The sequence below is a fragment of the Myripristis murdjan genome, chromosome 24, assembly GCF_902150065.1.
Source record: "Myripristis murdjan chromosome 24, fMyrMur1.1, whole genome shotgun sequence".
NCBI classification, from domain to species: Eukaryota; Metazoa; Chordata; class Actinopteri; order Holocentriformes; family Holocentridae; genus Myripristis; species Myripristis murdjan.
Window position 1 is genome coordinate 15,505,667 of NC_044003.1, and position 27,701 is coordinate 15,533,367.

General features: G+C 41.6%; 1 protein-coding gene across 1 annotated transcript; it reads left to right on the forward strand.

Moving 5' to 3' along the window:
• The first annotated feature begins 1,155 nt into the window (after nucleotides 1–1,155).
• scara3 (scavenger receptor class A, member 3) lies at nucleotides 1,156–27,701 on the forward strand. Its single transcript, XM_030047964.1, has 12 exons — nucleotides 1,156–1,743; nucleotides 12,117–12,152; nucleotides 13,290–13,334; nucleotides 14,055–14,174; nucleotides 18,781–18,861; nucleotides 19,752–19,870; nucleotides 21,263–21,507; nucleotides 23,028–23,247; nucleotides 23,370–23,458; nucleotides 24,250–24,442; nucleotides 25,291–25,468; nucleotides 25,559–27,701. The coding sequence occupies exons 1-12, from the start codon at nucleotides 1,737–1,739 to the stop codon at nucleotides 26,053–26,055; spliced, it is 1,830 nt and encodes a 609-aa protein (XP_029903824.1). The 5' UTR covers nucleotides 1,156–1,736; the 3' UTR covers nucleotides 26,056–27,701.

The window sequence follows — 27,701 nt, forward strand, 5'->3', positions numbered from 1 at the left end:
TGCCTGGTGACTGCAAGAGGGGAATTTTCAACATGCCAGGGGCAGAAACAACAATGAGATGAAACTACCAACTGTGTAACAGTAAACAGATGACTTCCCGCATGGACACAACAATGTTGTTATGGTGCCCAACAACACGCCAAGCTAATTTTCATGCTTAAATTTGCTTTACTGATGCGCTGACAGCTGAACTAACATCATTAGAAGTATTGCGCAACTTTGCCAACTCATTTCATCAGTGTCATAAAATCCAAACTTGGTGTCCCCAATAAAGGGGTTATCATCATTTCAAATCTATATTAGACAACTGCAAACTTTCTCACACTGCCTTGGACCTGAATATAATGTACATGTGCATAGCTGTCAGTAGTATCAAACAGATCAAAATTATATGAAAACTGGGTCATTTAAGCATCAGGTAATGCTCCTGTGAAATTAAAGTTTTTGATTGATTTGTGTTGATATTGATGGGAGTTTGCCTTATGATGACTATTTTACTCCTTCCTATTAGACACTACCTTATCGTCAAACGTGTGTGTGAGTGCAGGAGAAGAAATGTAGCTGCTGAAAATCCATGATGAGCTTCCTGGTCAGCTGGACAGGCGGGCGTGAATTACACCTGCTGTTAGTCTCAAAATCTGGTAGTGAACCATAAATGAAGAGAGCTGAAAAGACTGCTAGCTGGGCAAGAGAGGGATTAGCTTTGACGTGTGCATGTGCGTGTGTGCGTGTGTGTGTGTGTGTGTGTGTGTGTGTGTGTGTGTGTGCAGAAACTATTTTCCTGCCTTGCAAGCCAAGGCCACCGATATTAAAGGTGTTCATTCCACAATGTTCAAACATTTGTTAGCAATTAGCCTCAGCCAAAAAACTGACTTTCAACAAATCACATGAGCCCCCCTCCCTCTCTCTCTCTCTCTCTCTCCCTCTTTCTCTCTCTCCCCTTCCCTCCCGTTTCTTCTTTTCTGTCCCCTCTCCAGTCCCTCCCTCTTTTTCCAGTTTCTTTGTTTCCCTGCCTTCTCTCTCTCTCTCTCTCTCTCTCTCTCTCTCTCTCTCTCCCTCTCTCTCTCCCTCCCTGTTTCTTACCACCCTTCGTCCTTCCCTTTATCCCCACTCCCTCCCACTCTCTCTCCCACTTCCTCCCTCCCTCGCTCATGTTGCACATGGTTTCTGTCTGAGGATTTTTACTTTCCTCAAGGCTCTGGAGGGCAGAGGGAGGATGTCAACGAGCTAGAGGAAAACCCACAATACAGAGAAACAGAGAATTAGGAAATAGCCGTCCGCACTTACAAACCTGAAGATGCACACCCAGAAAATGTACTGACACTGAGAAATCAAACAATTTGAAGTCTAGCTGCAGAGGTGCATGGTAAACCCATATGGGCCGGTACTAACAACAGTTGAATCCTGCATTGATGAGTGACTCTGGTTGAGGTGTTGCTTTTTCATCACTTTTAGCCTGGGTGGAAATAAGACGTTTTGGGACTTAAACATTCAGCTTCTTTGGACATCTGGAGACGCTGTCAGCTGGAAAATGTTACATGAGTGAGTGTACTAACACATTTGAGGCACGTTTACACCACTTATTCTATTCCTAGACACGTGCTCTGTGGGGAAGAAAACATATTCTGTGAACAGGACAGCAGCATCACCATCATCATCAACAACATCATCACCATCATCATCATCAGCAGCATTGTCTCAACTGGTTTAAATACAGGATTCTTTCAGGAGGAACCATGAAAGGTAAAATGAAAGCTTCTGCCATCTCTGTTTCTGTTATTTGTGCAGAAATGTAGCTCTGGAGAAAGTTAGCGTTTGTTTGTCTGACAGTCAGAGCATCTTCAGCTTTCCACACTGGTCACTGGACATGCACAGTTGTACTGTTATGTTGTTCTCTTGAGCATCAAAATAGATTTCACATTTCACCTGGGCATATTTAACAGTATGAAAGTCTTTTAACAGAAAGACAGGTACAGTATCTGGCATGATGGCATGTAGTCAGGTACCTGTAAAGGGCGCTGCCAACCAAATAAGCTGCTATTCTAACCTCCCTCCTAAAACTTGGCAGTCTCGTTCCTGAGAAAAGTGCTGGGTTGTTGTTCTTGGATGTGAGACTTTGATTAGTCAGCTTTGAATCCCTGAGTATGTATGTGTGTGTGTGTGTGTGTGTGTGTGTGTGTGTGTGTGTGTGTGTGTGTGTGCATGTGTGTGTGAGTGTGTGTGCATGCTCCACAGCCTTGTTTCATAAAACATAAAAAAAAATTTACCGGCCCTGCCAGTCAGCCACAGATTGACTTAATATCCACTTTAAAGGAGTGCGAGTGAAAGCATAACATCTGAATTTGAGCTTTTTCACAACATGGCATGAAACGAGAGCTGCCAGTGGCTTTGAAGAGGGCAGGGGCTTGTACATGGTTCCCAGACCATATGCAGAGGTACAAAGAAGTGTTGGAAAGAGATTGATAGAGATGGAGGGATACAGTGGGAAAGACTGGTGGAAAGGGGTGGGGGGGTTATGAAAAGGAGCAGGAAAAAGTCACAGATGTGGTTCAGCAGCATGAGAATTAGTGTTGACGTACAATGGAGCAGCCTCTCAATACCCCACCGCAATAAAGTGTGGCTTATGAATGGCACACCACAACCAATAGTCAGTGCAATGTTCAATTTCAGTCCACAGATGATGCTGGGCATGGGTCATGCTCCAAACTGAAACCAGCAGTATTGTTTCGTTATTCCTTAACCCTGCTCCACAATGTCCTGAAAATATAAACGTTAAAATCAGTCACTGCTCATGCTAATTACCTGACTCTTCATCTGTTTATTCCAAACAAACATAAAATGCATCACTTCCTTCACCCATCCATCAGTGGGTGTCCCGCCTGCATTCCCATCATATTGGACTTTTTGACACCAAGGTGTCAATTGGGACAAAGCATTCACATCACCCTCTTAGTGGTAATCACCAGCAAGTTGTGGAAATTTTTTGCAGGATCTCATATTTCCCACTTGAGGCCATAAATTACCTAAATGTTGTAACTCAGGTGTCAAACGTGGCAGTGAATCCAGTCAGGTAATAAATATCAAATGATCGGTTTTACTCACACAAATACTGTCCAATCAACTGTACATGAAGCTACAGTCAGTAATATTTCTGCTGCCTAGAGCATAAAATAATCATAATGTGGCAGCGGTTCTCCCTAACTCCAGGGATTATGAATGGCCACAAGCTTGTTGGGAGTGGCAAAGTGGTTTCACACATATAGCTACAGGAAGGATTATGAGAGGAATATTTTATCTCTTTGACTTACATTTGACATTTGAGTAATGTTGTCTATACTTCTGCTTGCTGGCTGGTCTGGTTGCTGTTGTGCAACACGACAGCTGAAGCTGAGGCTGAGACTTAGAGGAGGACGAGGAGATACAGTTGCCTGATGTTGTTGTAGTTCAGCCCTTTGCCACTAGATGCTACTAAAGAGTCCATATTAGTGCTTGGTTCTTTAAGAAAGGCGGGTAGTAACTGTTATAGTTTGATTATAGTTGATTTTAAGTTAATAAAGTTAATTTTAAGTTTTTAAACACCAGAGCGCTCTCAAATCGTAGCTGTTAAATATCATCCCGTTCTTCTATTTCTTCTGATGTTATGTTAATGTGGCATTGCAAGAGCAAACGTAAACACTTCTATGAATTACGACTGAGCATTATCAATCTTCCTTGAAAACATCAGAAATCATTACTTTGGCAATCACTGTGCTTCTGTCTGTGATAAATGTAAGCTAGCAGTGGTAAAATATCCTTGGCCAAATTTTCCTGTAATACAGTTTCCAAGTTTTTGTGCAAAATGTTTTAAAACTATCCTGGTGAAAGGCAAGTGAAGTGAAATTCTTCAGACATGGGAGGCTAAGAGTGAAATTTCATATCAAAGATTATATGTTAGGATTTGGCCACTGCTGCTACCGCTGCATTACTAAATAGAGGAAATCAAAGTAAGCATGAAGTAGAGCATAAAAGTAAGTAAATCAAATCAAACTAGTTAAGCTCATGTGCTGTGTCTCTGCTCCTGTTGAGCCTCCTGGATAGACGCCGCCTTTGAGCTGCAGGGTGAGACGATACAGCGAGTTAACTAGCTCATATTCACATTTTGACCACACAGTACAGGAGGTCTGCTAATGTGGTCTCCAGTTTTGCTTAGAGTGAGCGGAGCGCAGCCAGACCAGAACAAAACATGCTGCCTCATACATTCCTAGTAGTGCTGGGCAGGGGTGTGGTGGGGTGGGAGGTGGCAGGGGTAAGGCAGGCAGGTGTATGGCTGGCAAATGAGCAAGGAAAGAGTGAGCGAAGGGGAAAAAGGAGGGGAGGTGGTGAGAGAGAGTCATTATCGTCTTGTTTTAACACCATTTTTGCCTTGGCTGTTCTGTAAATTCACAGTCAAAGCCAATGCAAGCACCTTGAATTTGAACTGAAAGGAGTTTTGTATTGATTTGTTCATTCTATAGCCAACCTGCACTAATCATTTGTTTTATTTAGATTCATTATTACAATGTCTGACCTTTTTTCTGTTTTTGTGAAGAAACACTATCCCTGCAAAGAAATGCTAAATACACAGCAACCCAGAACTTTCTTTAGCAAGGTAATGTAGTCATTTATGAATGTGATTAGTTGTAGTTATTTATTTTATTGCTTTCACTCAGTTGATTGCAATGCATTGGCAGTACAGTTTGCATGACATTCGTGCTAATAAATCTAGCTGAATTGAACGGACTGTTTTGGATAGCTTTCCACATTCTTGGTCATATTCTATCTCTATGGAAAATTCCTCTGAGATACTGATCTGGGAAACTGGAAGGCATGTAAAAATGCAAAGCTGAGTTGCCTTCAAATAAATCGGATAAGTGGAGTTCCACGGCAAAGTCCAAATGTTTGAGAATGCTGTCCACGCCCTTTGGCCTCACAGCACCATAAACTTAACCAATCCTGTCTCTCAGTGTCGGCCCTGCTGTCCGAAGCAGTTTAGACCTGAGAAAACGCCGGATTTATGGGATCTGGCCTCTGAAATCTCCAATTTCACTGTCAAACCACAATAAAAGAGCATTCTCTTGTAATGGCTCCTCTATAACTTCAGCTTTGCTCTCTAGAGCAACAGATTCCAGGCATTACACTTTTGTAAGGAGACCACACATTCCAGTCCGAGGGCATCTAAACCAGCTGGATGTCAACAGAGGTTTGGAATGGGAGTCGCTTGGTTTTACGAGTTGTGGTGAAGACCTCCACTCTGATCTGGAGCAAGCATCATCTTGTGACTCTGGTTTCACTTAAGGCTGGGTGTGCTGGGGTTTTGAGGGGGTTTTCCAGTTATAATAGTTTAAAGTCAAACTAACTAAGGCAAGAGGAGCACTGAAAAGCAAGACATGTTACCCAATCAGTGAAGCTGTTTCCTTTCTTTGCATGGAGAGTAGATTTGCATTTGCAAGACGTTATCCTTGTTACCTGAGTTTGCATTTTCTCTTGCTCTCCTCTGCCTTTGAAGACAAAATCCAAGTAACAGCAGCGTTTTGTATTATTGAGTCAACTCTGATCTCTTGCAGAGATGTGGTGAGGCCAGGGGGCAGTGAGGGCATGTTACTAACAAGGATAACATTTTTGCACAATCTCCCTGGCGAAAGCAAAATCCAAAAGGGGGCCGAAGAAGGGGAGAGAGTGGGGGTTGAGGTGGATATGCCACTTCTAACCCCCCCTTGAAAAGAACCACCACACAGGAACCACAATCATGGTGTGGTCCTTATGGTTAGCTGACTCAAGCAGAGGACATTGTGTTTGGACAGACCAAAAGTCAGATTGTAGAAGAATATGGGAGCAGGATGGCCGGTGTGGGTGGCTGCAGCTACATCCTGAACATGTTGCTTTTGTATTACTTTAGCAGATCTATATTGGAGAGTTTACATTCTAACTCTGCTTTCACTTAGCCTATAATTCTGCACCTACTACCCTCAGTCATTTTACCACTCACCTACACAGGTGTCCTTATGGAACTGCTTACGGACAATCAGATATGTTTAGAAAAGCACTGTAACATAACTACTACGCTCTATAGGCGTTTCTGCCCAGTGTCCTCTGTGTGTGCTGTTTTAACAGTCCAGATGTTTTCATAGGTGGGGTGACCAGCCACTGTACAGTATACCGTCTGGCTCAGAGGTTTACATAATGTACACTGAGTGATCACTGAAAGCTGGAATATCCCCTAAATGAATATCCAAGAAGATAATGCCTTGCCATGTATATTTGAAGCCCTTTTCAAGTATACAGGCTAATTTACATGCTGTATAATTTCATAAAATAGTATTCCAATACCTTCCTGGCGGCTCTGCTGGTTTCTTATTCATAGCGTTTACCTGGCATTGTCCATAAATGTATGCTTAACGAGGGCAGCATCAGCTATTCAAACACACAACATGAAATCAAAGCTACATTTAATAGTATTTCTTTTAAACAGGCGAGCATAGCTGTGGCTGGAGGCAAAATTATTTTCAGCTCTGTGACCTTGACTAGAGCATAGTGGTCACTTTCATCAAGAGGAGTTGGCTCTCCAGACTGGTGGATTCCAACTCTGAAAACCAAGACCCCAGGTGTGAAAATAGGACATAATGGCCTTGTGATAATTTGTCACGGCGGGTGTTCTTATTAGAATATGGAAATATGGTAATCTCCCCAACCGTGTTGTACACTTACTAAATTACGTACTAAATTCTCAGTCCACTGTGCCATGATAGTCCCACTGAAAGACGCTCTGAACGATTAGTTGGAAATGCAAGTTCTTTTGGACATTGTTGAACACATTTTGTGAACACTTCCTGCAAACACACATGTGCTCCTTGTTGCTTATGTCAGGGAAAGTTCAGTGTATATTTGTTTTACTCTCGCTGTGTATTCAAATTACCCCTAAAACCGTTCCATTCTCATGAGCAAGGAGCCAACAACCTTGCACCTGCATGCTTCTTTGGGTCCTGTGTGGATACAGTGCACAAAGCTTGCACCAGAAGACCACAATCCATACTCTGGTTGTCCCCAAAGGACAGTCATGGCTGGGCTTATTATGTATTGTGTTTTACTGGATTGTTTTATGCTGCGGCACTCTGTCCTAAACCAATCACCTCTAGAGGACAACAAAACAAAAATCTTGAAATCTCAAATCTTGAGGTGACCTTAAAGTGTTATGGAAACCTGTTATAAATTTTCTGCAATGGACGTTGCTGAAACCCCTGAGAAACAAAGGTGGGAATAAACAGCAGAAATACATCAGTAGGACACACTCTAATCTCCTGTTTGTAGATTCCCATCCAATGCATTATCCAAACACATTTACTTTGTATTTTTACTAGTTTACTATGATGTAACCCCTGTCAGCTTATACATATCTGTCACTACTGTCAACAGACTCCAACATAGCTTGAATTAACAACTTTGAAGTAATGAGAGACTAGTTATTAGTGTTAACTGCACCACAATGTACCCGGAAAGCTTCTTTTCATCTACATTAACATCCTCTGTGATTCTGATGCCAGAACTAAAGACAGCACACAACTCTGCGCTGAGTTTTGTGAGGAAGTTTCTCACTTTTTTCAGTTCTTTTGAACAAACGCACACACTAAAATCCAATCCACCTGGGCCAAGTCCTTGTCAACAGGGTCTCCGAATGAACTCTGACTGTGATTCCGACCAACAACAGGAAAGCACGGTGCATTATTGGTTAGACACGCTGTGAAGGGTTACACTGATGCTCCATGTGTGTTTCCTCTGGAGTAAAGTCCTCTCCTGCATCGTATATCTAGTAGTATCACAGATTCAGACTAAAGTGAAATTGATTACAGGTTCGAAAACACCCCTAGTAGTTCCACAGTCTGCTATGTCCAAGCGGTGCTGACTGTAGTTGTGACCTGGTCTGGCCCGGCCTGTCGGGCTGTGCTGTGCTGCTGTCAGGTCTGCTCCGTGTGTGTGTTGGACAGGTTGACTTCCTCGCCGATGAGGAACGCACGAAGGTTTTTCCACAGAGGCAAAGAAAGCGTGGGGACAGAAAAGAGCAGCAGAGGAGGAGAGAGTGAAGGAGGTGAAGGAGGGCGTAGGAACACAAGGACTCGGTTGTGGACAGGAGGAAAGGATGTTTAGACAGTCAGTGGGCACGGCAGAGGAGGAGTCCATGGACGTAAAGGTGGACACGGATTTTCATATTTCTGGACTGAAGCTGTCAATAGCCACGATTAGGCCGATATTCAGCACCTTTGAATTTCATAATTTTTATGCTAGAAAAGTCAAAATATAAGACGCATTCAGTGTTTCAGTGTTTAGACCATGACACACGAAACCTCTCGATTCAAACCCAGGGCGGTGATGATGACATGCTGTGAAGCCACTGTGCTATTATCTATCTCATATTTGTGCACACTTGCAGAATCCAATCTAAATGTTGCATTAAAATCAGTGAAGGCCAATATCTGCATAGTTAAGCATGCTGAGACATCGCTCTTGCTGTTGTAGAGTGTGAGGCAGGTCAGCCTCTATCCTCTGTGAACTACAGAGTGTGATGAGGGTCTGGGACCACAAAATGTTTTGGAAACTGGAGTCACGCCTGAGTGTTTTGAGTCTTGAGGTTTCTGCTTCAAAATATTTGGTGTGTGTCTCTCTTCCCTCCTCTCTCTCTCTTTCTTTGTGTCTTCTTTGTGTCTTTCTTTGTGACACCTCCACGCTCTCATTTCTTCTGCTGTAGCTCTCTCTCCCCTCCTTTTACCCATCCTTCTTTTTCTTCATCTCTTTCTTGTTTTTCTCTGCTACTGTCTCCAATCCATAATTACATCAACCCATTTTCCCAGAGCTAACTTCAGACTCTGCACCACTGGCTCACATAAACATTCATCTACTCATATTCCTCACAGTATACTTTGCATCATTACTTGTGGGTGTTTTATTGGACTTATGTTCAGGGCAAGCATTCATGCAAATGAACACTGTTTATGAAAATCAATTTTGTGTTTTATAATTTTCCTTATTTTATTTTACTGCAGTAAATGCGAGCCATAAGTCTACGTGCATCATGCTAATTACCAGGAAATAAAATAATCTTGTATTTGCTCTGCAACTCGCTCTAAAAATACTGTATTTGTCTATATTAACTTGAATTTGTAGGATCACACTTCTTCCATCCAGCTCAAGTGATTACCAGAGGATTCAGAGGGAGGGATGAGTTCTAGCTCAGGTGAAAATGAATGTATTAAGTTGATCTTAGCTTCATATTTTGGCCATATTTTCATTACAAACACAAACCCGTCAACCCTTTCATAAATGACATGACACGTTTTGCGCTAAAACGTTTATAAATTCAGACGTTCAAAAACCATAGGCCTGCATCATCAAACTGCACCCAGAGGACATTAAAAATAGTTTAAAGCACTTCCTAATGACAGTCTGAAACACACCACAACATTGCTGAGAGCAGACATATTTCAAATGTGTTGCTCAATTAAATAGGCCTTATGTACTTTTATTGGCAGAAGACAAAAACATGTTCAACTCAATTGAGTTTCAGCACTGAGGTCTGCCTATTTTTTTTATAGAAATGATGATGAAAGTAGCCAGTGAGTTAACTGTCTAACCTCTCTTCTGTCTCCGTCAATGCAACATTTCAAATTGTCACTGTCATAACATCCTCATGATATTTTTTTTCCACCAGAAGCTATTGAAAAGTCAAGATGCCTCTGAATACAGCGTTGTATGGTTTGCCTATGGGGAATCCACAGGCTGTGCCCTCTTGGTTGTGATGCACATGGCCTCTGTGCCCTGTTAATGTGAAATTTATGAAACTGCAGACTAGGCAAGCCTTGGGGAACCAGACCCTGGCTTGTTGAGGCAATTTTTAAACGACAGCCTATCAGTGGACGCTTACTGCTGCACAGCTGTGATGGGAAAAGTAATTTAACTCAATCCAGATGGTATAACCAGCTTTATTTTGGAACTATTTCAGGTGAGTATTCATCCACTATGTTGGGATTTTTGGCTGTAGAGTCTTCCATCACCCACCATGCTCATTTCCTATGGAAACAGGTACATTTTACTTGTCTCCTACACAAAAACACAGCTGCACTTTTAAAATTCACAACTATTTTAACTTCAGAGTTGCTACAGGTTATCATTTTCTCACTTGAGGTAGTACTCCTGTCCTTTAAAATAATATCCATGATCAGCACTGCCCATGGAGGCTTAAATTAAACATTATTCTTTAGTCAAGTGAGAGCCAATATGTTTGCTAATGTTCCCCCCCTTTGTATGAGAGCATTACACAGGAAACTAGTTTTATGTCATTAACCTGAGCTAAATTGCCCAGGTGAACAACGGTCAAGCAAATTCAAGCAAAAAACATTTGTAATTATTTTTTGCACAATACTCTCTCTCACATGTGCCCAAAATGGGGGAGTGTCTGTTACTTCTGTTAATGTTGAGCTGATTATGTGGTCAGCCACACATATTGATCCACATTGGGTATTTTGCAATATTTTCTTTTGGTTTTGGAAATTGACATTTTGCAATGTTTTGTTTTGGTTAGGAAACGGAATACAAAAGCAGCCCCATTTTCTTGCAACACACTATCGCCTTTGAACATTGTTTCGCCAATTTTTCATTCTGACTTATGTAAAAACATACAGAAAAGGCCAAAAAAAGAGTTGATGTTGGAATCAAATATAGGCTTTGTGAATCCACCAATCTGAATGTTTAAAGTTAAAAGTCTAACCCTAGCCAGGGAGCTGAGATATTTATGCATGTGGTCATTAAACAGCCCCTGCAGGAAGCTGGGATTTTGTGTTCTGAGCAGTTTTGCAAAATCTATTTTTCCTTGAAAGTATCGTTGCAATGTTTGACCCAGTGCCCTCATATTTGCCACCTAAATCATCCCACATCTGCCCAGAGTGTGCCAGCGATCACAGTTTTCTCATTTCATTGCATCGTTACTGCAGAGAAGAGTCTCATGAAAGCTCATCGAAAACAGATCATGCACATTGCAGTTGGTAAGCGACGCCAGTGTCTGGGAATCATAAGAAAAGCCTCTGCAAAGTCAAAGATTCAGGTACACAGAGCTCTGGAGCTGCATGACCACATATGCAGTAATGTTTCAGCAGCCTGCCAACTGAATGGCGCTCTGGCTGCATAAATAAAGGAGCACGGAAGAGCGTACAACTGTCTCCCTTTCATTTTCGGTGTCCCTGCTGGTCCAGCAACTTGCCAGACGTTTTTTTTTTTTTTCTTTCCTCCTGTGTATGTGTGTGTGTGTTTATCTCCCACTTCCTTCTCTGTCCTGCTGTTCCATTAAGTACTTTAGTTTGCTATGATCAAGTGCCAGGCCAGCAGGACCTCAGGTGGGCACCGGTTTGGGTGGTGTAGATTTAACGGCGTGCAGTATAACGTCCACTCCCATTAAACCCAGCAATGAAAACATGCAGTCTAATGTATAGTGGCACTTAAAAGCACGCTGGCATTTATGGTTCATTAGACCTTTAGCTGCGTTCTGAGCAAACCAAACCGTTTCACTCCTGTCCATTCCAGATGGACTGTTGGAGCCCAAGACGATGACATGCTCACACACACACACACACACACACACACACACACACACACACACACACACACACACACTCAGTAATCCCCCCACTGCATCAGTGCACATAATCAACAACTGCTCTCATTCTTAGCGCAACTGAGGGGCTTTTTTTCCTGAATGAGCAACTGGTCAGAGGAGACATTTCAGCAGAACAAACACATTAACTGCTTTTGCCTGGCGCATACACTTTAAAACTGTGTTTTTCCAAGCTGGTAGCCATGTACTGTACTGTACTGTGTTGGGGTTGGGTATTGTACTCTACACACAGAGAGAGGCTGTGGGGGACTGTGAGGATCGGGACGCTGCTGGTTCTGAGTGATTTATGGCAAGAGTAATAAAACTTGTTTGTGGCTCCAGCAGGATGGGGTTGTGTCAGCTTCGGACTATTGACCCGCATTTTTGAATGTGTGCTTTGCCCCTCTCTCAAACTCTCTCTCTCTCTCTCTCTCTCTCTCTCTCTCTCTCTCTCTCTCTCTCGCAGAACACTATGGTGGATACGAGAACCAGCTATTTAAAGGTAATGATCTGGCTGTTCTTACAAACAAAAATGCCAAAAATCAGGTTCATGACTGGTTTTAGAAGACTGTTGGTCAGAGCATAGAAGCAGTTCAGCAGTGTGATTTCCCCACTATGGAGAAGTTAGACCAATTAAAACAGCAATTACCTTGCAGCAATTATCAAAAGTCTAGACATTATTTTTAAATTTTCAAGATCTACAGATACACTAAAATACACTATGCAACCAAAACAAACAAACAAACAACATTCAAAGTGAGATCCTGGCTTGAATTGATCCACTTTAATTGATTTCCAGTCAGGTTTTTGCTTTGGAGCATTATTAGTAAAGCCAGTGGCTCTCAGTCCCGGTCAGTACTGCTGTCTCTTTCTCCACCTACCAGCTAATTGACTCAAGTTAATTGTGTTCACCTTATGTGCCAAGTGGAGTTAATTGCATTTGGTGTCACAGGTGAAGACTGTATAGTTTTCTGAGAGGTAAAAGATGGAGAGGCCTTCAGAAAACAGTAATTTAGACTTTCCTATGGGGAGCTGGATAATGGCTTTGGTTTATATTTAACCTGCATCTACAGTTTCTATGTATCATGAGTTTTTGGTTTGCATGGTAGTTGTTGGAAGAAACCTTCACAAATGGGCACTTCTGTATGAAACAGTCCAATTTTATATCATAAAATGCATTTAGATGGACTGATTTTTATTAACACTGAAATTAACACAGCATTTCCATTTGTTGTGACCTTGAGAGCATGTTTTTATTCATCTATTTATTTTTCAGGAGTATTCACAGTATTTTGTGTGATACATGGCATGCCCATGATCCTGGAATAAGATAAACATGCCTCTTTCTTAAATCCTATATTTTTTTGTGACATTTGAGTACCATTTTTACTTGACTTGCAGTATTTTCTATATGATATTCTATTTGTTTCTCAATAAAATTTACTTTACCAAAAAATACTCCATAGATTTGGTATGCTGGTTAGTATATCAAAGTAAATGTAAAACAAAATCAATTGATAAGACAATAAAAGTAAGACTAATTTATGTGAAGTGTAAACTTCTGATATCCACTGCATGTTGTCACGAGTTCAAGATCTTGTCAACACAGTGGCTCAGTTTTCCTCTTCTTGTTTTTCAGAGGAGGATCTTACTGGCGAGGAGGAGGAAATGCCTTCATTTAGAGGTGATGGCTAACAGACACACACGCTCACATATGTGAACACACACACACACAAATAAACATGCGCTTCTACCCCCGCACATGCCTGAACAAACACACACATAGGCACGCATATAGGCACACGCACGCGTTTAAGAACAACAAACATGTGCATTATATCTTTGCAGCAATGACATAATGTGTACACTCAGGCCATGTGTGCACATGCATGGCCTGTGTATGGATGCCTGAGTTTGACTTCCAGAATATTTGTGTGTGTATGTGTGTGTGTGTGTGTGTGTGTGTGTGTGTGTCTTTGTGCATCTGCCATAACAGCTTTGTTATGCGTGAGCTCCACATCTGCTCTACATCTCCGCACATTAAGCCTCCCAGTTTTAGCCTTTCACCACTGATTCTGCCACTACAGCAGGCTCCCACACAAACGAGGCTCAGTCACATCGGCTTTGTATTACCGTTATCTCCAAATGCTAAAACTACAGTACAGCGCTGGGTCTGGCTTTTGTAGTGTTGGGTAATTTAGGTACAAAGTGCAGCAGCCATATCAAATGAAAGAACTTTTTTTTTTTCCCTGCAGGGATCATTTGTCTGCCCTGTCCTTTTCTGGGTTTGGGAATTGTTTGAATTTTTTGTCCCTCATTAATTCTGTCATTCACTCAAGTATCCATTACGTTATTAATTTATTTAGTAGCCATTAATTCGTTCCCTCATGCGATGTGTTTTCAGGTCGTACCAGAGGAGGCTGTGTGAAGTGCCAGCAGACTCATTCTCTCCAGCTGGCTGTCAAAGTCCTCTATGGATTTTTTGCGTTCCTCATCATTACTGTGGCAGTGCTGGCATCGCTCGGTGAGCTCAGTTTGATTTTCACACCTCAGATTCTTCCTCCAAGGATTTTTATGAACCTGGAACTTCAGTTTAGCCCCCTTTCACGATCCGGTAATCCAAGGACCCTCAAAAATCCAAAACAACTTTGCTTGAAATCAAAACAGCCTACGTTAGTCTTTACAAAATTACAAAAAAATACCCCATATATATAACCTTCTCAGGCTCAGTGTCCAACACAAACACACACACACACACACACACACACACACACACGCACATAGTGTCCAGATTCTTTGGTTTCCCATGGAGTGCTTACTTCTCCATCACATTATGCACTGATATTTAAATATATGCATCATACACTACATTGTTGTTGTTTTTTTTAAATGAAAATTTGATTTGCCCACTTGTGTGTCCGGCTTCCCGTTTCCATGATTAATTTCCTTGCTTACTGGACAATTGGTTGGATCACATAACACTGTGGGGAACAGTTAATTTGTCTCCGAGTGTAAGTTTCACTAACAGATAGTTATACAAACCTTATGGGCTGTGTGTGTGTGTGTGTGTGTGTGTGTGTGTGTGTGTTTAAAACAAGGCCCATTTAACTGCCATCGATCAAGTGAACATGGGTCTGGGTCCTGTGTACCATGTTTTACCTGACAGCTGCTGCAGAACGAACATATGCTTTTCACATTGGCATCCCTTGTTTTCGGGTTGGGAGGCCGTAAATCTCTCCCTTTACAACAGCTCGGGGATCTCAGAGGAGGGATCTGGACCCGAGACAGGCTCACACGAGTGACGCAAAATCCCAATACGCAGACACATGTGCACACACACGTACAGGCACAGACAGATGCAGACAGAAACACAGAAATCTTGTGCAGTCGTACACAGAGCACATGTGTCGTTGGACCAACAAATCAAGCTTTGATTGGCCTTGTATTACAAATCAGTTTAACACGTATTTAAAACTCAGTTCGTCACATTTTTTTGATTACACATTTACTGTTGAATTAATTAATTGTGCACTGGTTGTCTATGGGAAGCCTATAACCTGAACTGATTCCAATGTGACATTTTGATTGAACGCACTATTCAAAGAAGTATGCATGATTATATATCATTATTCTGGGATGCATTGGAGCGTTTTGTGTCCCATGATGGTCTAAATGTTTCAGACATAACATTCTGGGAGAAACACAGGCTACCTGGAGGCTCTTTTTTTCTTTTTCTGTTCCTTTTCCATATTCCTTGTTTTTGTTCCATGTTCCTTTTTTGAGTTTTTGGCAAAAAAAAAAAAAAAAAAAAAGTATCGCTTTATGAATGAAAAGATATCAGCACAGTGGTTGAGCTTAATGTCCAGTACAAACTCATACACACACACACAAACGCACACACACACAGAAATCACTGCTGTGTCGCAATGCTTTATAAGCAGACACAGAACTTTGTTTGAGTTTATGTCAACTCACAACACAGCTGTACACGTCCAAGCCACTAAAAACTTTACTGTCTACAGAAAACATATTGCACTTGGCTAAAAATCCCACTTGTGTGCAAGAGGAAAAACACAAAAGGAACCAACGCTGGATTTCCAGATCCTGTATAACATCTGTTTTACAACAATCAAATGAATTCCTCAAAAATTTTGTTGAGTAATAAATGTTGAAAGAAATAACACATTTTAGAGGCCCTCAGCCTTCTGGATAAAGACATTTTTTGCAGGCTTACTGATTCAAAACATAAAAAAAATGGTATCTAAAAGTAATGCATACATGTAGCAGGATATTGTTGTACTAGTCAGGGTTACACATGCATCTTAAGATAGCATTTTATCAGATGTATTTATGCCAGCGATTAAACATTGATTTAGTGTGGGATAGTTGTGTAGGAGGAATTAAGTGCCACAAGTACACATTTTAATGTATGTATGTGTACAAGTACACATATTAGGATGTACACTTATTGCACACACAGACACACACAAAGATAAAATATCACTTTCAAGATAAAGGAAATGCTTCCTTTGTTTTTTCATATATTCAGAATAAATTCAGCCACTGTTTTGTTCTGATCTCTCGTTGAACCCCAGCTGGGCTCCGTATGTCCGAAAAAGAGTTCTTTTGTATTGCATATTAGCTTCAAAAAGAAGTTATCAAAGCCCTCAACTCAGTGAGCTCAGGCAGGCTTTGATCCACCGGTGATCCTCTTTCAACCTGCAAGCATTCCTGGATGATCGTATTGTGTTTGGACAGAGGAAAAGTGCACACACTCCAGGTGTAATGACATCTAAAATGTGTTGAAATCCTATCACCTCAACCACTTCTTGAGGAGGACAAGACACATAAACTTTATAAACTGGAAAAAAAAAAATACAAGTTTATTGCTCCAGCCCCAACAAAGACACTGAAATCAAACAGGCGTCATGCAGATGGGATGGTAACATACAAATCAAAGTAGATAGTCAAGATACTGGAGCAGAGGGAACAAGTGAGACGAGGTGTTTACTGCAGAAGGAAATAAATATTAGGAAGTGACGCACACAGCAATCTTTGTTTTGGCAGGGGACAGAAAAATTGGATTTTAATGTGCGTAACAGATATACATTTTAATGCTGGGTGTAAAGGGGGCCATTGTTCCCAAAGGGAACTTTTAGAGGTAAAAACAACATTTTGACTCGACGTGGAACCACAAAGTGCTATTGGGAACCACTACTCATTGTTTCAGGCAGGAGTGCAGAACCATGAAGGAACTCATGAGGTTCTTCACAAACAGATCATCCCATAAAGCAGCACTTAGGTCTCAAAGAGCCTCAGAAGAACCATAGATTTTAAAGCTCACTCCTGCAATAAGCCTAAGCCTTCCCAGTGGTGGCCATGCTCAACATCACCATCACAACCAGCTAATGCAGCAGAGCAGGTGGTATCTGCAGAACGCATGTGGAACCATTTATCAGTGCAAACTCACCACAGAAGAGGCCTGCATTAATCCCCTGAGTCAGGGATTAGGATGCTGAAATGCTGCGAGGCCCCTGAAAACGTCTGCATCAGGATTACACACACTATATACTGTACACTCACTCACTCACACACACATACGCACATGCACACACCCTCACAAAACTGTTGTTGCTCTCTTGGGAAATATGTTGGAGAGCAGAACCTAGCCAGATGGCAAAACCATCATTCATCACTGTTATTATGGTTACGTTTGTTAGCTAATAAAAACTTGACATGTTTTGTCGGCGTTAGTTTAGATAGGACGTCTTGTTGTTTTTTTTTTTTTTACCCCGTTAGTTACTTCCTGTTCCTATTTTAACACCAATGTGCTGCATATGTTTCATGGAGAAAACATTTTCTGCATGTTTATATATATTCCTGCAGTCTCAGGCTAGTTCTCATTAATCTTAAATATGTGTTGTGTTGTTTGAAGCATGAAGTGTTTATTTGCTTCAAACAGTTTAAATATGGCCTTTTTATATTCAAAGTGTAGTTTTGTGATTTTTGGGAAGCCTGTCTGCACTGCTAATGAAGAAAACACTCAAAAAGTTTTCATGCCAGACGTTTTTGTGTTTGAAGAGGTAACACCAGCCTCCTGTTTTTGCGTTTGTTATGCAGCCTCGAAGCTCATCGTATAACGCCTCGTTGACTCCCAACAGCATGGGAAGTCAACGAAAACAAAATCTGACATGTGGACAGTCACATCATTTTTTGCTTGACAGGAATTAAGCAACCTTTTCCAGTTTTCCAGTTAGCAACGTTAACTTCAGCTGCTGGTTCCTCATCCTCTTCTGCAAAAGCAAGCACAACAAACTATTCATTTTCTGTTGTGCGATTTCATTTTCAACAGCATCATTCCCTTTGTTATTTCAGGGCAGCTAACACTAAGCTGTGTAGCAACCACCATTATGTAACACTGCTTGGGCGCTCAAGCTGTTGCCTTCTCTGCCAGTAGCAATGCTCATAGCCGAACTTACAAAAAAGTTTCATATTTCTTCATATTTTAGTGAAAAAAGTACATTTTATATACACTTTGGGCATTGAGTTCTATGGGTAGAATGGGATTTTGTGGAATGGGAGAAGAGGTACATCACTGGACTGATGTGTAAAGAGTTTTACATTTGTGGGATGAGCACATTTTTATTTTTTGTAAACCCCTTAAATCCCTTGACGTCTGTCTTGTGAACAGTGCACACTGCATTGCACTTCAAATAAAGGTCAAATACACCGAACTTTAATAATAAACTCAGCTCAATACTTCTCCTGAATAATAATATAGGAGAAAAGAGCTATCTTTTAAAATAAATTACATTGCATGATACATTAAAAGACATTAAGCTGAAGAGGTATTTTATGTGTTACTCTCATCTTACACCTGGAGGCGTGCTGAGCGGGTGTAGCTGCACAGACATCATAGGCTGAAGCTGGTTTTCAATTAGCGCACCCCCCAGTGTGCTGCAGAGGCTGGAACGTGTGCTTTTTAACAGAACAGGCGAAGCGCCACAGCCTTGTTCTTTTGCTGAAATTGGATCACCCCCTTAGGGATCAATAGCACACCAGTAGGATGTTTTTCAAAACGCAGAGCATTTTTCTTTAACTTTTTTTTCTTCACCAAAATGTGTGTGCAGTGTTCAGGAGGGTGGACAGCCTGTCTGAGGAGGAGGCCTTCTACCACAAGAAGATCGCCAAAGTCCAGCAGGGAATAGAAGGTAAAACAGCCAAACTCAACATACAAACATACAGCGATTCTTGTATTGAGTCAGTATGGTGTTGTAGTTCTGCTGTCTAGGGAAACACTGTGAAAACACACACTTAACACACATACATACAGATGAGGGACAAGCTCTTTGTTTTATGGTTAGGGACTCTGAATCGAAAAGAACCTCTGATTCAGTCAAACAAAATAGTGATCAATCAGATTAAAGAACCCACTGTAGTATTTCAGTTCTGCTTATTTGAAGCACTCCATTTGTTCTGAAAGGGTTCCTTACAGCTAGACACCTGGCCCTCTCAGCCTAATATTTTTTTATGCACAGTTATCACTGTAAGATCAAGGACCCGTAATGGTTGCAGTGATTCAAAACCTTTGAAAAACTTATTTTGCAATTGAGTGCTAACTTGTCAGGTGATTGCTCATTAAAGTCCGAGCACCGGAGAAGGGGAGATATTCAGGCAAATCCTCAGTATTTTCCCTTCTCCCTGTCGGTGGAAAAAGGGATTTAGGAATTGGGTTTTGGAATTGTTCCTGTCTAAATCTGCACGCCGAGGTAAGGCAGCACGCTTGGTGGAGATCTGCACTCTGCTTAGTGCGCTCTTCCAGTTTCAAGAGTGCTGTACATTGACCAAAAGGCATGCTTCTCTATTGAATGGGACGTTGATGATGAAGTGTGAGGCAGCATGGATGAATAAGGCAAACACACACACACACACACACACACAATCTGACACATTGACCAGTCTAGATTTTGTAGGCTTTGTAGAGATTTGTAAAATTCTTTGTAAAAGTCTGCACTGAAGTAATGCTTTTTTTCTCTCTACATTGCCTCTCTTTTTCTGTTTCTTTCTTTTTCTCTCCTCTTGTCATCACACACACACGCAGATCTGAGTTCGACCTCTAACTGCTCAGGCTGTCTGGATGTGACTCTGTACAGCGAGGAAATCAGCAACCTGAAGAGAGAGTTTGAGGACATCCAGAAAATGATACTGAAGCAGGAGCAGGTACAGTAGATAATTGGTTGATTTTAAATCCCTCCTCTAAATCCCTCAAATGTTTATAGGCCGCTCATTATGGTTAACCACATTTCCAACAGTTAATCGTCCTGTCAGAGGTTGGCCTGTTCTCCCTGCACTTGATAGATTGCTCACCTCCACCTATCCATCTTTCTCCCGTTTGTTGTGCTCTTCCTGCCTCCCTCTCTCTTTTATTCATTTGTCTCACCACCAGAAACATTAAAACTAATATAATCAAGTGCTGATTTGTCAATGTGAGGGGAAGATCCAGTACTCATTAAGGCTTTAATCATTACCGAAAAACCTAATCTGTGATGGAAATTTCCAAAGCAAATAAAAGTGCAGATTTTAGTCAAAGGGGAACTTCCATCAAACCTAAAATGGGTGACACTGATTGGCCAGTATTCAATGTTTTTTTTTTTTGTTTTGTTTTTTTTTTGTTTTTTTTTTGTTTTTTTTTTTTACAGGAAATCAACACATAGCAGACACCAGGTGTAAATATAATACTAGATAATTGTATCCTTGCTGTCTGATTCGTCAGAGGACTCACTCAGGTCCCGTGTCAGTAGAGGTTTTCGTGCTTGAATTGCAGGGCAGCGTTTTGCAGTGATCTCCTTTATATTTAGCACACGCCTGCACATGGGTAAGACCTCGACTTCTGTTGGTTTTGAGGAAGATCGCTCCAGATTTGGGCATGATTCTCTGAGCCTGCGAGTCTTTGTAGTCACAAACGGCCAACTGCTGCTTTGATGGATTCCCCTGATCAATTCTTCCAGGAACATCATCATAAAACATATCAACATATAGTCAAGGTACTCATCCAGAGTTTTAGGATTTATGGTTTTGAATACCACAGTGCCTTGGATTTTCTTTTGCTACACAACATTTGGGAATCATTAGAAATGCTGAGAAGCATACCACTGTGAAATAATAGCTTATTTGTGTGCATTGTGCTTCGAAAGCACCAATCTAACCAGCACTATATACCAGTGCTATATCAGGATTAATAATTAGATGAATATTATTTGTAATGTACTAATGTTGACCGACATGAGAGTTTAAAGAGTTCAAGAGTGGTTAATCCTAACCACATGACATGTGACAAAAATGAGGAAGCCTGATGCGTCTCATCCTGAAGCTTTAATGGTGCTTTTGGTGTCAGTATCAGACATAAAAGGGGACGAAACTCCATTATTTGATGAAATGGAAATGAGAATGTGTTGGGAAACAAGGTGCATGTCAATAGATCTGCTTTTCACTGTCAGCCCAAAGTGCAAACCAGCTCTTTTTCCACCAAAAAAGAGGTTACAGGTTGAACATGCCCTTCACTTTATGAAAGCAACTTTTCCTCATTGATGCTCCTTCTTCCACTCCTTGCAGGTTGTGCACCAGGCCTCCACAAGTCAAGACACCCTGAGGGCCGCCAGCAGCCGGCTGACACGCGACATGCAAAACCACACCATGTCAATCAAACTTCTCAACCAGTCGCTGGAGAGATACGTGGACCAGGTGGAGGGCTGGAAGGAGGTGATCGAGGAAACAGACGAGAGAATGAAGACTCTGTCGCAGGATCAGTATGACCTCAAAGCTACGGTGCAGCAGGTGAACACGACTGTGGCGCTCAGGTGAGGTGAATGAACGGCTGGGGGACTGAGTGAGAGCTGGGTGAGTGGGCAGGTGAAAAAAAATGAATGCCTTCTGCATCGAGTATTCATCCCTCTGTCTGGATAAATAAGGCATGTTTTTACTGTACATAACTCTTAAATCCCTCTTCAGTCTCTGACTTTGACTTTCCTTTTGCCCAGTGAAATATATGGAAGGATCAAATTCTGTTTCCTGATTTCGTTGTTCTAGACAGTAGTCGATGGACTGCTGAGGAAGGAACTGCAGTGAATCTGCTTCTCATTTCTGTACATTGAGAATGGATGGAACATTGTTGGAGTAAATCTCACTGTGTCACAATCCCACTCCTTTGTGAGATTAAGGAGATAAAGTAGCATTTGTGGTTTTGGAGAAAGTCTTTTGAGGTCATGGAGACAGGAAATATGCCTGAGATAGGAATTGCTGACTTGGGCTGTGACCAAAAAATCAACCCTGCTCATATTCTGGAGTACATATGTGGAGACTACAGTGTATATTTCTGAAAATGCACTCTTATGTGCAAAAATAGTAATTATTACAATAAAATAATTTAAAAAAATGTAATAATAAAAAATAGAGCACCACAAACTTGACTCTAATTAACTGAAAAGTCTCCATATAGTGAACAGCTGTTACAATCCAGAAACATTTCTCTTTCAACTTTGTGGACAAATGTCAGTAGGAGGACTGTTTCAGACAGTATGAATCTAATCTCCAAAACCATTAGCATTGTCAGTAAGTCGTTCCACCAGAAATCACAGTAATTACTCAATTAACTACATGAGTTTATAACCTCCTACTAGTGAAGCTGGTCCAAGAACTTTATCTGTTGCTGAAATCTGGCCAGCGTCCACAGTCAGAGCAACACTGTGTTCATAAAACATATGTGAATAACAGAGGTTTATTTGGAGAAAAAGCACCATGACAGAGTTGATTGTGCTTCCTGGCAAAATTGCTCATCTTCATTACTTCAAAATGTTCTCCATATATCATGGCCTTACAGCTTGAAGCCAGTGACCTCACTCATATTTTTAATAATTTTCAGTCCAGCCTCGCAAGCAAATCATTAGTTATGAAGGCAAAGTAAGAATGACGGCTAAACACCGGCACAGCTGGAGATCCCAGCTGGGATTCATTTGATGCACACATACACCTGACATAGACTCAACCTTTGTTTACAGAGAATATAAGCCATTTTAATGGGGAGGGATTATATTATGTTATTACGTAGTCACACTGTTGCTACCTTTTTCATGTAGTACAATCGGGTCACTTTTTCCTGGAGCAAGGCTACTATGCAGAAGTTTTCTGCCGACACTATCTGCCAGATCTACTTTCCAGTCCACATAGGAAAATTATGGAAAAAGAATACAAAAAATTGTGTGTGGCATATACTGCAGCACACAATGTTGCAACAGTTTTGTTGGAGTTGGTCGTCTTATTTGATTCCTCTAAAAAGTTTAATCTGCTTAATGTCTCCGCTGTGCTGACCTCTGCTTGGCAGTACCATGTGGATCGACGCCCTGCAGAGGAAAGCGGATGAGGAGACTCTGGTCCTCCAGAAGTTGACCACTGATTGGCAGAACTACAGCCGCGTCCTGAGCGTGCTCAAATCCAACTCGAGCAGCACCACGCAAACCGTGCGCAGCATCCAGAGCGGCATCTCAGCAACGCACCAGAGAATCAGCATGTCCTCCGAGATGGTCCACGACCTCACCCTCCAGGTTGGCGAGTGTGTGTTTGTTGTTGTGTGTAACAGAGTCAGGGGACTCTAGTAGGCCTATGTATAATGGAAACTGATGATGTAATATGTAAATAAAAACATGGTGTATAATGTTTTCTCCAGGTGATGAACCTGCAGATGCAGCTAGACAATGTGACCTCCTTCATGGATGAACATGAGGAGAACATGCATGACCTTCACTACCATTCCAGGTAATACACCCACAATCACACATGCACACTCACACACATATAAACACAGAGCAACAGAGTGCAAACAATTACCACATTCAGAAGAACAAATCTGTAAAATTCCCATTTTACAGTATGGGATAAGTCCTCTGCATTTGTGCAGGTCTCAAAGTGAGAAAAACAGGTCAAAGCCCGGCACAGAATTTAATAAAAACTCCTTTGTATTGTTCTGTTGCATTACTGATAAATATAATCGATGTTGTGGTGTTGAAATCCTCACGAGATTCTGACCAAATGGCTTCCTCCAGCAATGTGCCGGGGTGGGGGTGAATTCTGTCAGAGGTTGTCATACAACTGAGCTGCATATGTTTCAAGGGAATTTTATGTATTTTGTCATGGTCTGTTTGTGACGTATCAGAAAAACATTTATCAGTCAGTCTAAAGTCCATGTTAGGAGGTGGGTGGGGTCCGGATGGGTCAGCCATCATGGCTTTCACTCATGAGATCCGAGTCCTGTGTCAAACGACAGTGGTTGACATTAACTTTATGTTACATAACCTTTCCCTAACCTCAACCTAAATCTAACCATGTGACACTGACATGCTATAAAAAACAGAGAGCCCAGAGCGTCTCATTTGAATTGGCAGTTTAGTTGTGTGGGAAGCAGAAGTGTTGATTAGAAACATATTGGTGATGCATCAGACACAAATGTAATCCACACCAAAATACGCTTCCCTCTATACATAATTTAGAATGCAGTTTCAGCATTTTTAGTAGACTGTGTTCCTCATTATAACCATCTTTCTCAACAGGTACTATGAGAACCGTACAGGCGAGCGTTTCTCTACTCTAGATGGCCGTCTGAACTCCATTGAGATGGAGATTGACACAATCTCCTCCAGCATCAATGCCACGGTCAGCCACGTCCAGAGCATGTACAAGTACATCAACATCGAAAGCTCGTCCTGCCAGAGCCGCCTGGGGAGCCACACAGAGGACCTACAGGTTGTTACCATGAAAAATGAGAAAACCTTGATAACTTTATGTTGCCCATAGCTGACACAGGACATTTCCGATTTGCTCCAAAAGTGATTTTTTTTTCACTCCTGGTCAGCTTCCATCTAAAAGGTGTCTGTAAAGACACATGTGGTGACCAATAAAGTATCATGTCACTATGTCTCGATGTACAGTGGTCCCTCGCTATAACGCGGTTCACCTTTCGCGGCCTTGCAGTTTCGCGGATTTTTTTTTGTGCAATTTTGCATGCTTTTTTTTTTTTTTTAACAGCGCATTGTGTTCTGTGCTCTGATTGGCTAAGGGAGAGCCCGCGCATTGTGTTCTGCGTCCTGATTGGCTAGGGGACTGTAGACCATTGTCAATCAATCTCCTCTGTGCCGTGTCTCCTGTACAGTACAGAATGCGTTCATTCTATAATACTGGACTTATTTTTCTACAAAGGTTTGAACTTTGAGAGTGTTTAAACAAGAGAGAAAAGTGAGAAAATGTTAATGCCTGTCTGAGAAAAGTGTATAAAGTGTGTAGTGAGGGGTTCTACAGCCTTAAAACATCTATAATAAGTAAAAAATAAAGCTGACTACTTCGCGGATTTCGCCTATTGCGGGTTATTTTTAGAACGTAACCCCCGTGATTAACGAGGGACCACTGTACTCAAGAATTCCATATTAACCTTAATCTAAACCTTATTCTTAATCTATCACTTCTTCTACATCTTTTCTCCTGTTTTCCCTCTCCATTTGTATTCTTACCTGCTTTCACTTCCTTGACATAATCATCCTCACTGCTCACCTTGTTGTCATGTCTTCTTCCCTTACCCTTCTCTCTTTTTCTTCCAGAACTTGAACAATACAGTGTTGCTGCTTCTCCACTTAGCTGACACACTGAGGCAGCAGTACATGTTGCTGAGTGTCCGTTTGGATTTGGATATCAGCAACCTATCCATGGTGATGGAGGAAATGAAACTGGTGGATGTACACCATACCCAGCTCATAAAGAACTTTACCATACTAAAAGGTAGATGTTACCATGTATCGGTGAAACCATGTTTGTTAAGGGTTCATTAAACTTAAATTTTCACGTAACCTTTCTTTCGTCTTTCTACAGGAGCTCCTGGACCACCTGGGCCCAAAGGTAATCGAGGTGAGAGTGGCACCAAAGGGCCCATGGGTCTGACTGGGAGCAAAGGTGATAGGGGTCCTATTGGAGTCCGCGGGGTGCAGGGAGAGAAGGGCTTTTCTGGGCCCAAAGGAGCACAGGGTGAGCCAGGATCCAATGGTGCAAAAGGTCTCCCAGGGTTGAAAGGAGCCAAAGGGTCGCTTGGTCTGCAAGGTCAACGTGGTGAGAGGGGCCAGAAGGGTGACATGGGCCCCATTGGTAAAGACGGGATGCCAGGACCTAAGGGGCCTCCAGGGATCCAGGGCCCGGCGGGGCTACCAGGCATCCATGGTGTGCCAGGACCAAGGGGAAAGCCAGGGCCAGTAGGGCCACCTGGGCCACCAGGAACCCCTGGACCTCCAGGTCTGCCATACCACCCTGACCAAACCGACATACAGCAACAAGCCCGAACGCAGACACCGGCTCCTGGCTCCAAGAGACAGTAAAAAGATGGAGATGGAGATATAAAGGAGGTGAATCTAGACAAATGCAAAAAATGGTCAAAGAAATGTGTTAAGATGGTTGTTTTCTCATGTAAAGAACTAAGAAATTATTGTTAGATATTAACCAAAGGAATATCATCCATGATGACTGATGCTGCAACAGCTGATTACAATGTTAAAAAAATGACTGTACCCATTTATGTGGGACTGCACAAAGACAGTGAAGAACTCTACGACCAATCACAGACTGAATAAACACAGAACAGCCATCAAACTTGGGACAGGTCAGGAGAAGACAAGCGCTCCCTTGATGAAATAACACGGCAACTTCCGGAGAGCCGGGAAGAATGACTTGGAAATAGAAGGAAGAACCTCTGCCAGTGATTGTCAATATGACCTAGTTTTTCCTTTTTTTATTTTTAATCCAAGAACAACTGGGAGTCCCCAGGCCAAGAATGGACGGGGTTTGAACAGAGCTTGGAGCTTGGTATGGTGGCATGTGGAGAAATGCCACACAGATGGAATGGCCCTAATTGAATTCTTTTCTTACACCATGAGATTAAAGGAATACTGTTGCTAAAGAAAAAAAGAACACCTATTGCTGAATTTGAGGCCTTTTAAGCAATTGAATGTACAGTAAGTGAGGAATGTGTATTTGGCTGTTGCCAACATAAGGACTAAGAGCTATTGCAGATTTAGAAGTAGTGGTGTGTTGCCATGTAGGCCATCAGTCTTCTCCTAAGGGTTACATTCCCATGCACTAGAATATGGGCACAGGAAATAACGTATATACTAATTACCTTATATCCAATTTGTCACATGAATTTCTGATGGATAGCACTTTATAGGTTCTTTAAAGTGTAGCAATGTCTGTTTTGTTAGTCTGTTTTCTATCTTCATTTCAATGTGGCATTTCAGAGCAGGCACTCTGAATACTTTCTAGGATCTATAGGATAAATTATAATTATCCTGTAAGCGTAATTATGTAATTTGGTGGAAATGCAAGCATCCGTTTGGGAGTTATGCCACTGTTGATAAATGGATGAGTGGACGCACGCCGAGTCATAGCCCCCCACCCCACCCTTCCTCAAATTTCAGCGGGTGGAGGACTTTCAGAAGAATGCTCCAGTGGGATTTATTTCACAGTGTATTCGATCTCTTGCTGTTGTTGGACAAAAAACATAATATGCAAAAAGTAGGAACAAAGTAACCAATGATTTATTTTCTTATTGACACCCATGTATTTCTTAAAATAAATAATGGGCTTTTAAGCGGTCCCAAGGACCCAAGTTCCATGAAATTCATTCAACACATAAATTACCATGTAAGCATTTCAGCCAAGTAAAACACAGAAAAATAACACAATCGTAGTTGACAGAATAGGAGTGTTTTTTTTTCCACAACAGCAATGTTCAGTTTAGAACATCATGTTCTGTAATTTTGATCAGAAACATGTTATAGCAGAGTATACACTCCCAAGGGGGTTTGAGTGTTATGATAAACTTATAATCATTTTTCATTAAATATCTCGGAACAAAAAAATTAAAAAGGGAAACAATTAAAAAAAAAGTCACTATTTTTGTAAACCCGTGTGTTATGAAATGCGACTGGCTTGCATAGAACTTCAATAAATGCTTTTAACATTGTCA

Excerpts from the sequence above, each read along its gene's own strand:
- scara3 (XM_030047964.1), top strand. Across the intron at positions 18,862-19,751 it reads AGTCCAGCAGGGAATAGAAG|ATCTGAGTTCGACCTCTAAC; the intron begins GTAAAACAGCCA and ends ACACACACGCAG. Across the intron at positions 24,443-25,290 it reads GCCACACAGAGGACCTACAG|AACTTGAACAATACAGTGTT; the intron begins GTTGTTACCATG and ends TTTTTCTTCCAG.